Below are 14,277 nucleotides of genomic sequence, written 5' to 3' on the forward strand. Positions count from 1 at the left end.
TCAATTGGTATCGAGTGTCTCTCAGATAACCAATTGTACCTGTAGTTGATTCTTGTGTTGTTTCGTTCGTGTGTAAGTGAACTTTTTGTAAGTCGATGTATCTGGGGACTAACTTTAGTCAAGTGTTGTCAACCCGGGATAGTAGATGGAAGTCTGGGGAAATTGAAGATAAATCAAGATGATTCTGGGGAAGATATGGAGAGCCTTTTCGAGTGGAAAGATCGAGGGCATCACCAAGACTAAATATCTGAACTCAGAGCCTTCGACTCGTGCTCCGTCCCTTGGGGAAACGATGTGTCATAGCCCAAAGTTGCCCTGCTATGGCGAGCTTGTTAAGTGGCGCCTTGGTGGATATGCACTGACAGGCGGCTCCCGCCTGACTCTGCCAGTTCTGCTCGCGCGCTGGAAGCCCTGTAACCCCTTTGGGCGTGTGGGTTATGGGTAGGTCTGAGGCCTGGAGACCGCCGAAGGGCGTGCAACCAGCAAGGTGGATTCAGCATCAGCACAGTCTACAACAGATCCTGGCACAGTCCGTATGGGTGCAATGCGGCGTTACAGTTGGCCAAGAGAATGTTCCACGAACGGTACGCACCAGGCTAATGCTCTCTTGGCATGCTCCAACGTTTCTGATCTGATGCCCATCAGGGACATACAACACAGTGTCGCGCAACGTAGGACATAGTGGGTCAATAAGAACATGTTGGATCTTGCGAAGTTCGATCGTGGATCGTTGGACCAGGTTTATTCCCCCATGGGTGGAATAGACCAAGTAAACGACGATGGAGTCCTTTTGCAAAGACACGTACCGACGCTGACCGGTTGTGGCCGCTGAAAAGTTGAAAGGAACAATTTGCTACAAAAAATCTCTTCAGATGAGTCCTGGAATGGAATTCTGCTGTGCTGTGTTGCTGTATGCCCTAGTGAACTGTGTTAGTTGAACGAAGTGTAACTTCATGCAGCAACCCAGCCATTGTTTCCTTCTGCCCATGCATGTCCTCCTCCGATCTGTCTCGGCAAAGCACCCGCAGGCTCTTTACTGTGCACTGAAGATCAGACGGGCCATGTCTCCGAGTGAGTCTGTTTTTTTCTAGACGCACACTAGCCTCATGAGTTCTCAGTGAGAATCGGCGTAGCAGGCCGAAGACCGGCCCGGTAAGCCACAGGGCGCACAGGGTTGATCAAGGGGGGACCCTCTGTTGACTTGATGTCACTAACCTAGGTAGTGTCAGTGTTAGTTTTCCTCGGGAACAACTGACGGAAAGGATCGAGAAAACCAGCCGCAACATCAGAAATCAGCATCAGCCCAGCAAAATATGATTCGATACAGCGGCACATGACGCGGCAGAGCACATCACCAGCCTGTCTTGGGCTGCATACGTCTCGTCAGATGCTATTTCCCAGATAAGCAATTTGTTGATTATCAATGCCAAACTATGCCATTGCCGCATATCAATCAATACGATGGAATTCGTCGATGCTATTTCGTGATGATGTGCTTTCCTCGGTGTTGAGGTCTATCCTCGGAAATCTGGGAATTTACCAACTTCGGGAGTGGCAGGCACAGTGCACCATGGCCACGTGCAGCTAAGCAACAGCGCTGATGGAAGGATTGTCGAAGGACGGTTAGTGGACCGTAGCGCTGTAAATTTCCAGTTCCAGCGCTAGACTTCTCCGGAGAGCCTTCGGGGAAATTGTACGCCATAGAGTCATACAACCCGACGGGAACAGGAACGGATAATTTTTCCTACTCCAAAATTAATGTTTTGATTCCCTCTTCGGACATTTCAAGTGGATGCCAACTTCAGCAAACATTACATCCTCTGAAGCTTTTATTATAAGCGGTGTATGCGCTCGAATACCCTGTCGAGAGGAACATCAGGTGCTGTTTTACAAGTAAGAACCCCTGTGGGTGACACTGCTACCAGAGAGAGAAGAGAAGAGAACGAACCTAACGAAACACATCATCCAATCCCTGTGAGTTGTGTTGCCCAGAAAGGGCAATTATAGGCTGAGAGGCCTGGTAGGGCCAACTCCGAGTGTCGGCCAACGGAAACGAGCGGCAATGGGCAAATTAACATACGAGAATGCATTGCCTACTTAACTTATGCCTGAGAGTTCAGTGAGATCAGCACGGGATCAAGCCTCAGTCGTCTCAGTTTAAGCTTCGCAACTACCGGTAGATGAAGTCGGTACAGTAGCAATAATTTATGATGGCTTATCTGATCAAACTCTACCTCCGTGGCTGAGCAATTCGGAGATGCTTGAACGGTAGGCTATGAAATTGGAGCTGCATTGGGGTAAAGAATTGCATTCACTTTTGCATTATGAATCATGTGGACATCATCAATTAACCATGAAAGTCACTAACCTCGTGTTGTCACTCTCGTTAGTTACAGGTAAAGTAAGGTGTGATGATTTCCATCTCCGGTCCCGGTCCCACTGAACAAAGCCAGGCCTAGAGGAGAGAAAAAGAGAACATTTTGGAGAAGAGTTCGAGTTCTTCTGAGCTGGTTCCACAATAAGTCCGATCCATTGAGTAAAAAACGGTATGCGGCTGTCTCTGATCAAAGATTTACGTATTGGACGCTACAGTTATTATATCATGAAGTTTCAATGCACACCGTGTGGGCCATCCCTTGAAGGGCTATTCCTACTGCAAAAAAACGGCAGAGACACAGTGGGGAAACGTCTCCACAAGATGAAGATTTTTTCTTACAGTCAAGTGGACGTCACTGACCGTATGTTAAGGTGAGAGAAGCCAAGAGGCGACCGCGGCTGGAAGTTGACCAATGAAAAGCTTATACGTGACGGATACGTACCTTGTTGTGGATTCTTTCCATCAAGCAAATTCCTTCCGTTCACCTTCCAAGAAGTTCCAGGTTTAACGGTGTCATCAACACCCTAGGATCCTGGGAAAATCTCTGAGAGAACTGACCATCTGCTCCTTGTCCCCAAAACTAAGCCAACTTGGGCTGTTGTTTCTTGATACAAAACTTCGATCTGGAAAAGAGACCAAGCTTTTTATTGGAGATGAGTCAAGCATCAGAAACAGATTTCCTTGGATCTTGTCCACCAGGACGCCCAATTGGCTTGGTACCTTAGGGTGAATCAGATCACACCCCCCTCCCAAAACAAACCATCTATTGTGGCATCGTGAAGCAATTTTGACCCATCATCAGAGTTCCTGAAAATGAGCTTTTCTCACCATTGCAGGGTAGGATTCACCTTCCTGGATGTCACCGTTACCCGGTGAGAAACGTTCCATAATTGACGACTGTATCAGCATCAGTGACTGGTCTTGGTCGATACACGTGGTTGAACTACGTTGCTCGGTCTGATACATGGTTTATACGGACCTATCTCGATACATCGAGAGCATATACATTGACTTCATCATGTTGAGGTAACTTGCGTCAGCCACTGTGTCAATATCGAAATACTCGAAATCGAGATCGTAGTCATGTCGTGTCAACTCAGAAATGAAACGAAACGAAATCACAACAATGCAATTGCCGTGTAAACCGAGTTCAGGGGATCCTATCTCAACTTGCTGAACTCTATTCTTCAACATCAACTCCCGAATCTGATGCATAGACGCATAACAAAGCTTCCGACGCCCGCTTGTTAGCCGCGGCTACTCCCTACCCCGAGGGAGCGCCAAAAGGCTCCCCGCCTTCAAAATCGAATATTTACGGAACTCTCAAGGGATTGATTCTAGATGCCCTCATCAGCTCGTGTAGTTGAAAGTGGAGCAGCAACACCATCTTGGCATCAATTTTGGTACTGTAAATCGCCACAAGTTGAAGTCCCACACACACACAAGCTCTCTCACTTACGCAAGAGGTCACTATTGATTCGTTAACTCGTCTTCATGCCACGTTCTTGTCTAACACGAGATCACCAAGTACCACTGTGCACACCACCAAAATCTCCGGCCGAGACAGAAAGCAGGAGAGCCTCATCTCAGATGATGCGGCTCTTGACTAAAAATTGATTCGATTCAAGGAGCTTCGCTTCTGTGCCAGGGTACAAACATATAACGCATTGCCCGTTCCTGAAGATCATGCATCAGTCTCCAGCCATACAGTACCTCAGCCATTACCTAAAAGTTGGAGCCCCCCTGAACAACAAGCCAACATTCAATTCGCAGCCCGTGCCCATCGTGGGAAGTCCTTGCGCGTTCACTCCTCAGCCCTGTCAGTGACCTTGGTAGGTCGCCATCTCGGGAAGGGGGCCGTCATGATGGTGCAATCACGGATCAAACCAGCGCAACGTGCTTCCAGACCTCAGCTTCTAGAATTTGCCGCTGGTCCTCATTTCTCAATGGCTGGCTTCTAGCATTTTTCAGGTGAAAACAATTTCGTGGTTAACCAGAAATATTCGCCATTACTTGCACCATTTTCGATGGACCATCGCATCATGGAAAACTGTCCAAGATCGTTTCTTGGCGACCCTTGAATTCAGCTGGGAATAAACATTTACGTGGTGGAAGCTTCGTGCACGACCGTCTTATTAATTACACACCTCTAGAAAATTTTCCTTCATTTGCACAGACAAACGCGCGGGCCAGTTTTGAGCCGCATTGGAACAAGGTGCAAATTTACGCTATAATTATACCATTGGATCCTCCTTTACAATGGGGCCTGGAGTATCACAAGACGAGTTGAGACTTCAGGTGGATTCGGAACTCCCTTGACAAGGACAATTCCACTTCGCGGCGATCTAGCGGCCCGTCTTGTTCTCTCAGCGTTCCGATGTGAAGCGTCTCATTCCGACAAACGAAAATGCAAGGAGTCTTCCGTACCTAGCATCACGACTCCTGAAACCAATACGTCGAAGCGGTCTGAGTTAGCAGAGTCGCAAACATGCAATAGCCTTCAACAAAGACCCATCTGGCATCAACTATGATAATAAGTTGGGCTCTTCGGCTCCACGGCAAATGTTTTGATGAGATAATTGCAATAAAGCTTGAGCTTGGCTTCAGCACGGTTACAACCAAATGCTGCAACGGTGAGCGATCGACGCCTATCAGTCAATGAGGCTCAAATTGCATGAACTTACACCCAGATCGATCGTCACCTACCAAAATTTTGTCTTTTCCGCGTTGGTCTGAGCTCTCCCTCCGTTGACGGCAAATAGCTACAGGTTGTCGGTACGGTATCCGATAATGATTTAATGTGCGGAACACAACTCCGTGATGCCCACGCCTCGAGACAGTTGGCTGAAACTTGTCTGCCTTGCGAGGTGCTCTCACTTGTCCTTCTCATCAGCCATGCCATCTGGCGAGCTTGAAGCCTCTCTGTTCTCACACAGTGCTTACGGTACCTGGAACCGTATCCTTGCAATTACACGTACACCCAGGGTTGTTTCTATGCCGACAGTGACCTCTCTGGATGCCAGTTGCCTGTGCGTCATGTGCCTAAAATCTTCGACCGGCCACGTCCGTGCATCAATCGACTGTTTTTTTGGGACACTCAAGAGAAACGTGCCATCACGAACAGACTTGTCATATAACAACACTTCACATTTCAATGTCTAGCTTAGCCGACAAGATGATATGAGAACACATATGACTTTTCCATTTACAATGCTACAGAGGGTGCTTAACCTTAGCCGTGATGCCAGTTTAGCAATGGGAATTCACTTCAATGGACATCTGCTGGTTTCAATGCAGTCCTGATGCCACTGGTCCCTTGATCTCTTGCACTTGGACATCGCCTGTCCGGGAATAACGTTGGTTTGTTCTCCGAAAGCCACATCTTTCTGGGCGTCCAACAAGATTCCACATGTCATGTTTTATGGCTGCTGGTGTCCTGAATCAATTCAATCACTTGCATTCGTGTATGCCAATGACCTCCTGAGTCTATCAACAAGCTCTGGATTAGATGGTGCTCAAACGAAAACAAGCATGTAGTTGTCTCTACGGCGCATGAAGCAGAACTCCGATCATGTGACCAACCTCTGTCTCGCTGTTCAATGCATTGCCTGTCATTTGTATCCCAGAAATGGTCTCACATCCAAATAAACTATATGCAAGACATGTATGTAGGGCATTCAGCAGCCAGAGAGATAAGGCAAGTGTACGGCCCAATTGAAGGGCTGCCCGGATTTGAAGAGCATTAGCCTTATCTCTGACCATTCTACCGAGACTCAAACTCTGGGGATTCCGGGGTCAAGAGATAAGTTCCCATGCTGGGGAATGATAACGAGACTTGGGTGATAAGGGATTACCAGATCAGGCCGCACAAATGACATTGATAGGTTGAAGCCATATTGGCGCATCTTTGGCGCATGAGGATCACGATACAAAGCTAGTGAATTGAATGAGTCAAAGTGAGAACCTCCCTCTCCGACAACGGCCTCATCCGTTCACGATGGTGTTTAACAAATTTTCAAGCCTTGAAGAAAAAAGGCCACGCCAAGCCAAGACCCCCAGCAAAGCGCCGGACTAAGCTCCGGCAATAATGCACAGAGCAGCAAATCGCTTCCATACAAGGCAAGTGGGTAACACATCTTCGATCTTTTTCTACCCCAAACGTCATATCCGCCAGATCATTCTACGCCTCAACCCAGAATGTGCTATTTTTGCTTGTGAGAGAACCTTTCTGAGTTGGGGGGTAGGCCGTTTCTAGAAGGTCTCGGGGGTATCGAGATCGTCAAAATCGGACTTGACCGGTGGACGGGCCGAACGCTAGGAGAAGGTTGCCGTGATGGGGGTGCAAGTTTGAATTGGAGTTGACTTGGGGATTTGGAGAAACGTTACTGCAAGAGAAGAAGGGCTGTGAAAGTATAGTCTATCCGTTGTGGCCTAGCCAGGCTCCGAGGGCTAAGGAAAACGAAGAGTAATACTTGCGTATTGGATGAGTTAAACCTGAGCCTTGAGGTTTATAATGATGTGACAAAATACTCATAAACTTTGGATCATGTAGTCGTACTTTATTACAAGACCCTGAACTACATACATTGATCATATCTCTTTTCCTTCGTTTGCTTGAGTCATTTAGCCAAGTTAGCTACTGGGTGGGCTAGCTGTATTGGCTGGCCCTTCACGAGCACCAGGCAACCTCTTTAGTAGTCCGGTATTCACGCGTCATGGAGTTTCCACAACTACAAAAGAGACAATGGTTACGTCGGGGCAGCTTCAAGGGCTTACGAGATAGCCAAAGCGAAATAGGGATAACAAGTACAAGTTGAAGAGAAACAATACTGCGGCTGTAAAACTGTGTTGGACTAGCCAATCCTTCACGTTGGTGAGAAAAGGATGAGGCGAAGCTCTGTTGCTCGAGGAAACTAAAATATTTAGATAAATATATTCATCTAGCAACTTTCACCCATCAACCCCAGAACGCTTCAAATATGTTTTGCCCACATCAGCAGCAGCAGTCTGGGAGTCACTACACCATTGATAGTCTTTTTTAAGCTACAGATGAGCTATTTCGTATAGTAAAACTGTTGCTCCCTATCACTGGTTTCTAATCAAGCTTCTACTCGGGTTGAGGTAACGATCCTAATACTGAAGCAATCATCCGATCTAGTTGCTCAGCGTTCCATTGGATAGAGCGAGCTGCAGCCTGGAACGACTCCAGCATACCTTTCAATCTTTCATTGTCCTGGAGCTGTGATATGCTATTTTGAGCAGCAGACACTTCGCTTGGGTTGAGATGCCGATTTGGCGCAGCTGGGTATGGAGGCGCAGGCGGGATCCCATAGAGTATAGTCGGAGGTTGAAATTGCACCGCTATAGCCTGAAATGGTATTGTCGGAGGCGTAAATGGTATCGCAGCAGCTTGGAAAGGTAGAGCTGAAGGCTGACCGGGCAGGGTCGGATTTGTACGGGGTGGAGCCTGGGCTTGTTCGCGACGTTCAAAAGTCTGGTTGTTTTCGACAGAATCAGAAGGTTTAGGATCGTCCTCCGGACTCTTGGTAGTGCAGGGGGGGAGTCTCTGAGGTCCATTAGTTTGATCATTTTGTACGTAGTCCGAAGGACTAGGATCGTCTTCTGGGCTCCTTGTGAGGCGAGGGGAACGTCTCGGAGGCGAATCGGTGGCAGAAGGAGAGTCAATGTTCTTCTTTCCTTCCACTTCCGTAATTCCGGATGACGATGTTGATGCTGGTCGAGGCTCTGAAGGCTCTATCGGAGATTAGATTGGATACCTAGTTGCAAATCGAATGTATTGACTTGAGCGCGGCGCATCAGGCAAGGGCTTTCTTACTTTCCCACGCCCTTTGCGCTGTTTTGCATCGGACATTACAAGATAAATCTTTTCAGGCTTTTTTGATTCTTTGCTTGGAGCCATATTGAACAATGCTTATACCAAAGAATTGAGATAGACCTGTGAATAATAAAGAGATGGCCTTGTTTTGCGTTGAGAGGAGAAGGAGAGAAATCTCAAGATGCGGGAATTGCGGTTGCTTTTTTACTTTACCTAATTTTAATCTCATTACATACGCAGAGAAGGAGAATCCTGTTCGTAGAAGCTTCCTATCATCTGGGAACACCAGATGTTACTACCTTATGTTAGGCAATAACACTCAAGTAGGTCAATTCCATGACGAATGACCAAGAGCAGCTCTTGTAGCTAAGTCACATCAGACACATGACAACTTTGTTTGATCCGAAGAGGAGTAGAATATGCAATCGAGTGAGATACGGTGCGATGAGATGCTACATGGCCAGCTTGAGGGCGCAAGGAAGACACCGAGTATCCCATAGTTGTTCATATACCAGGGTACAAGTTAAGCCTACCTAGGTCGGAGGGTTACCTTAGTCTTAAATGCTAGGTTGTCAAGTCTGCGTGATCAGAAATTCATTTCTATTTGATTTCTGGTGGAAAAGCATTTGCCAAGTGACAAGCACTGCGCACCTTGACTTGAGGCAAGAGAGCAAACACAGACGCGTCACTGCAACAGCAAAACAAAGAAATACGAGACTGGTTTTCAAGATTTCTTCTCCTCCATCATCTTACGTTTTGATCAGGACACTTGTCGCCTCAAAAATTTCCGAAGTGTTGTAACTTCCTCGACCTCTCAGCTAACTGTTGTCCACAGGCAACAATGGAATCAACCAAGCAGGTACGATACATACAGCCGCACTCATCTACGGGCTCCTACTAACTTTATCGCAAGGTCGAGAAGCAGAGAACTCAAGAGACTGTTTCCTCTTCCACAGGCGAAAATGTCACTGACTTGGAATTCCCAAACTTGACTTCGCTTTGGCTGTCGCAAGAGCCTGAAGACCAGGCAAGTCTCAGGCGACTCAAGCAGGCTTGGGAGACGTACGCCTCAGGATGGAGCCCTCAAGACAAAATGCATATCTATCGCCTCCTCCCTGAGGTGCGAACTAACCCTACAAATCGAAGGGTCCCTAGCAAACACAAACTCTACAAAAACGATATCACGTTTGGGCTCTGGGTTATCCTCCGGTGCATATACCCTGATCAGAAACTCCCAACTCTCAGACTTGCCCTCATGGAAAAGTATCCAGGTATAGATCTCAGTGGCTTCACCGGTCCTGTTCACAACGCTGCCAGCATTGCTCCCAAGGAGCACACCGCCAAGAAACTCGAGCTCAAGGTTGTGACTCCTTGCTTTGCGAAGAAAATGCTTGAGGAAGATGATAAGATCAACCCTAGCGACTTCTCCCTCAAAGAGGAGGACTACACCCTCAGTGAGACATACCCTCACAGCCATTGGTTTCTTGTATACTAACTTCCTGTTAGCTAATACAGTATCCGAAATCCCTAAGTTCGAGCCTCGCCTGGACCAGCTCCGCTCCGCTGACCCTGACAAGCCTCTCGCTCGACGTTTCAAGGAGGTCGAGTCGAAAATGCGAGGCATGGTTCTTGGAGGACCTCACAGTGCTTCTTACAGCGAGTTTCTGAAGTCAAGGTCCAACAATGCGCCAGTGGATGCATCTACTTATAGGTCCAACATCCCAAAGCTATGCGCCAGCCCTGGCGCTGTGTACGAAGCAGATGTTGAATCCTTGGCTAGTGACGAATCTTCTGCTGAGAACGACTCTGCCCAGACTGCACTTTCAGGCAAGCAGTTCCTCGAGTTGAAGGATCTCGTCACCAGTGCGACAACCGAAGCGAAACGGGGCGTTTCTGATGAAATGCGTAAGATGCACATCGAGATGATGAAGCGGATCCAAAACATGCACACCGAGATGATTGGACAGTTCACGAAAAATCGAAAGACATTGGTTGATATTGGGAAACAAGTTGCTGAGATACGAGCAGAGATCGAACTTGCGCGTATTGATCGGAAGGATCTGGATGAAGTTGAGGCCAGGGTCATCAACCTGGAGCAGTTCATCTTGTCACTCTGAGTGTTTTGGTCAAGGCAGTCGGCGTGATCTCAAAATTTTGAAATTTTCTCCTGATATCTAATATGCAGAGGAGGTAGGTTATCAAATCACGGGAGGATATCACAGGTGAAGTGACTTATGTATTTGATGTGTGGACATGGAAACCTGATGCATAAAGGTGCCTCTATGGAATCACAGAAGCCGAGCAATGTATGTACTATTATTTGACAGGGTATCGAGAGGAATTGGGTGACAAGAGACCAACAACCCGCAGGAATCGAAGGCTCTGAGTTCTGGAACCCTGCAGGGCGTTATTAACGACGGTGGCGTCTGCTAAAGAAAGCCACTGCCTCATGTCTGAGCTCTCACATTTTGAGTCCGGGGAACGGTGACAAGACCGAGATTGTGGACTGCAAAGCATTTGCTTATTACAATCAATAACTTACCCCAACTTTTAATCATCCCAACTTGCTTAGTAAATGCCATCTCTGGATAGCGTCGTGACCATACCTCTTTGAAGGATCGTTCATCCCATTGTCCGCAAACGGAACTAAGATACGCAAGCGCGGTACTAGTCGATGGGCTTAGAAACGGTTTCTCCCAAGAAGTCTTATTGCCGGAAAGAGCCAGGCAACAGGAACCCGGGACCGAGAAAAAGATCTATAATAGAGAGACCAAGTCTTTGGCATGTGAGGCTGTTGGTAGCACAACGTTGAGAGATGGGGTATGAGTCGTGCAGTTTCAAAAATGAGGACGAGTTGGCACTCGTATCAAACCCCATGCAAGCTAATCCTTGCACAGTCACAATCGGACAATGGGAACATGTCAGCTCCAGGCGCCAGACGCGGAAAATGGCTTCGTTACCCCAGAAAACCCCCTGATCTGGTGGCGTTGCATCCCCTTCGCCCATCCATCCTTGTCAGGGCTTTGCGGGGACTGCATGAGATCCTCAAAGGGACCTGCAGATAGACGGGGCCAGCTGAAATCCTTCAACAGGGACTGGCCCTGCTTTCTCGCTGTCATAAGAAAGTCGTACATCATTAGTCTTGAAGAGTTTTCACGGTGCATCTGCGAGGTCCCATTAATTGCGTTATATTCTATCGTTGGTACACAGAGGATGAAGCTCTCTCTCTAATTATATATATATATATGTTAAGTTCCCAGTATCCAGTGGTTAAATCGCTTATTTCGCATGTTCAATACTATAAGGCTCATGACGAGCGTTCGTAGAGCTCGCCTCGCTGACTGCTCTCTCGTGATGTTCCATGATTTCGTCATCTTCACTGTTTGGTGATCGAATGACCTCTGTAACAATAGTCTTCTTAATTCCCTCGAGGTTCTCGCGGTGCTTGAGTTCAATCTCATCTTCTTCGCCAAGTTCGATATGTGTTCGTGTGAGACCGCCTCCGAATCGACCGGCTCCAGCAGGTCGAGTACCAGTTTTGACAGTCGTTCGAGAGCGAGAGCTGTAATCGTGTGTTCCATCGACTTGGTTGTTGCCGGCTCGGACAACCTTGCCAATAAGGTCTGCCATGTTCATCTCGATGTGAAGTTTGCAGAGATAAACAAGAGGGTGGAACTGGACGTAGACGAAGCTGTTTGGTAAAGACATCATTCCAATGAGGAGGATCTTGAGCAAAGTCAGTATAAGTTGGCAAATCCGAGTTTGAAGAACTGCGACTTACGTCCAAGGCAATCGAGATTGCGACGAGGAACATATTCATGTGGTATAAACGGGTATACTTTTGAAGACCGTTTGCCACCAAACGCTGCTTAACAACCCAAATGAAATAAAAGTTGAGGGCTGCATCCATAATGGCGAAGAGGACCTTTTCCATACGGTCCCAAATTTCGTTGACATGTATGTACTTCTCACTAATTTGAAGACGTGCTGGAATCCAAACACAGAAAACGCTAATGTTGATTGCCAAGAGGATGCCAAAGCAAGTCCACTTGAGTACAGTTCCATTTCGACGGACAACCATAAGTAGACTGACTCGGTTGATGATAATTTGAATCAGACATTGAACCTGTATCGACCAAAAGACGACTAAAAGATTAGTACATGAGGAGTGTAAAGGTCGGAGTGACATACTGATAAAGAAGTAATATTGAAAGCTCGGATGTATAATCCCACGGAGATACAACCAGACCATTATTCCAAGAACTGTGCTAGAGCAGACCTCGAGCCAGATAAACATGATATAGAGAGTTAATCGATTTCGCCTTCTGATTGCTGCCTGAGTTTGACGCATGGCTTTTCCGCAGTTGAAGATGGTGACGCCCAAGGATAAACCCCAGATAATCGAAGCAAAATTCATGTCGTCGTCAGAAGGAGGCTCCTCCTTGAAGTTGGGAGGGACGAGGAAGCCATTTTCGGTCGCCATAGTGGCAATAGATCGAGAATGACTTTATCTCGCCGGTGTTGGTTGGTTCGTAAGAAGAGGGTGAAATCAAGTTACCCCAGATAACGGCAACTGTACAAGTCGATATGAAACACAACACAACATGAGAAATGACCTGTATGCGAGGGACGCAGTAGTTTATAGCCTGATGATATCCACTAGAACAAGATTCAATTCTCAGCAGGAGTTAGTTGTGCATCCAATGCTGGTCTAGGCTTGCCGGGTACAAGGGAAGAACCCTGGGGCCTCAGAAAAGCTGGTGGAAGGCGGTGATCCGAGTCGTACATACAGATACTGGGCACACTAAGCTAGTCACTGGATGAATCTGCAGTGGCGGAATTTGCATCCGGTGCATTGGTACAATTAACAGGCATAATCCCTACTGACTCCCTATCTCCAGGTCTTGTTCCATGAGTGATGATGCGCTAGACACGAGGGCTCCAGTGGCGTTGAGTGGCCGCTGAAACTGGACCGCAGAAAGCCACAAAAGCTTCTGTAAGCTAATTTGTCAGAATTGTAGTAAATTCCGGGGCGCGTCTAGAATACAGGGCCTTGGAGCGTCTAGTCCGGACGATGAAGATGTTATGGATTTTGGCTGTTGATAGGCTTTTCCTTTCATTGCTTTTTTCGGCCCACGAGATATTACTTACTTACATGCATCAAGTCCGGGGAACATCCCCGTAATTTCCATTTCTCCATGAAATGTCGATCTGCTTTTTTCTCGTCTCCAGATTCAGTTTCAGCAAAGTCGTATCCTGAACTGAACATTGGTCGTATATAAAACTTCCGTACGTCCGGATAAGATTGCGATGTTAGTTGCTTATGTAGGATCTAGTGCACGAGTCAGGACTTGAACAGGGCTGAGATCGACAACTAAAATCGCTTTAGCTAGTTGTTGGGGATCCACAATTTGCGGAAGAATGGCTCACATCCCGCTTTGGCTTTTGGGTTGCAATTCTGTGCTTCTATCACATTTTCTTGTCTCAGTGACTCGAAAGCCATTGCAAGTGACCCAACGACCTGGTTCAAGAGACAGGGGTAAGGTGAGGAGAGAACGTTAACCTGGCTTTCTCCAGAATCGACAATAGTTCCCGGAACCATGAGTCCCCGGATCCCCTAAACTCTATTGTCATGAATCTTTGTCTGTTGTTTCGAGACAGGCAGACCCTTGGCGCAGATTTGGGCTGGTATGCTTAGGGATATGTTTTGCCCGTAATACATGGGACTTGCCGCTGGTAGTCTTGAAGATTCTTTAATTATTCAATTACGCTACCATTCATGAATCATAGCCCAAAAGTTCCGACACTAGAAGCATCACAAGAGAATAGGTCGATATCATCCAGACGGCCCGTCTTGCAAGCGCCCATACTATTCAATAGAATATTTCACAAACGTCCCGGGTCGCCGTTGTTCTCCTAGAAACTAGGGCAACATCGGCCAAAAATATATGATCTTCGGCGTGAAAAGCGAGGAGCATCTCGTCCTACGGGTTTAGCTTCGTTGGTTATTGCGTCTAGCTTCACGACCGTGCGGAACTAGAACCAGGGGCCAGATTGCGCTTCG

At 47.3% G+C, this 14,277-nt stretch overlaps 4 protein-coding genes across 4 annotated transcripts; 1 reads left to right on the forward strand and 3 right to left on the reverse strand.

The window, feature by feature from the left end:
* Positions 1-5,572: 5,572 nt before the first annotated feature.
* On the reverse strand, positions 5,573-6,332 carry BKA55DRAFT_573368 (uncharacterized protein). Its single transcript, XM_046193204.1, has one exon. It carries the CDS (start codon positions 6,137-6,139, stop codon positions 5,921-5,923), a length of 219 nt encoding a protein of 72 aa, XP_046047434.1. The 5' UTR covers positions 6,140-6,332; the 3' UTR covers positions 5,573-5,920.
* A 1,152-nt stretch (positions 6,333-7,484) lies between these two features.
* BKA55DRAFT_692024 (uncharacterized protein) lies at positions 7,485-8,297 on the reverse strand (the record flags this gene model as incomplete). The annotated part of the gene is made up of 2 exons (XM_046199711.1): positions 7,485-8,131; positions 8,180-8,297. The coding sequence occupies 2 exons, from the start codon at positions 8,295-8,297 to the stop codon at positions 7,485-7,487; spliced, it is 765 nt and encodes a 254-aa protein (XP_046047435.1).
* Positions 8,298-9,054: 757 nt separating this feature from the next.
* Positions 9,055-10,460, forward strand: BKA55DRAFT_704028 (uncharacterized protein; the record flags this gene model as incomplete). Its single annotated transcript, XM_046200634.1, has 3 exons — positions 9,055-9,072; positions 9,127-9,667; positions 9,720-10,460. The coding sequence occupies 3 exons, from the start codon at positions 9,055-9,057 to the stop codon at positions 10,328-10,330; spliced, it is 1,170 nt and encodes a 389-aa protein (XP_046047436.1). The 3' UTR covers positions 10,331-10,460.
* A 1,032-nt stretch (positions 10,461-11,492) lies between these two features.
* BKA55DRAFT_692026 (uncharacterized protein) lies at positions 11,493-12,696 on the reverse strand (the record flags this gene model as incomplete). The annotated part of the gene is made up of 3 exons (XM_046199712.1): positions 11,493-11,939; positions 11,995-12,359; positions 12,405-12,696. 3 exons carry the CDS (start codon positions 12,694-12,696, stop codon positions 11,493-11,495), a joined length of 1,104 nt encoding a protein of 367 aa, XP_046047437.1.
* Between the last annotated feature and the right edge of the window lie 1,581 nt (positions 12,697-14,277).

The sequence above is a fragment of the Fusarium redolens genome, assembly GCF_020744475.1.
Source record: "Fusarium redolens strain MPI-CAGE-AT-0023 chromosome Unknown BKA55scaffold_11, whole genome shotgun sequence".
NCBI lineage: Eukaryota > Fungi > Ascomycota > Sordariomycetes > Hypocreales > Nectriaceae > Fusarium > Fusarium redolens.

Bases quoted from the DNA above. Each gene is read 5' to 3' on its own strand.
- BKA55DRAFT_573368 (XM_046193204.1), bottom strand. From the start codon at position 6,139: ATGGTCAGAGATAAGGCTAATGCTCTTCAAATCCGGGCAGCCCTTCAA.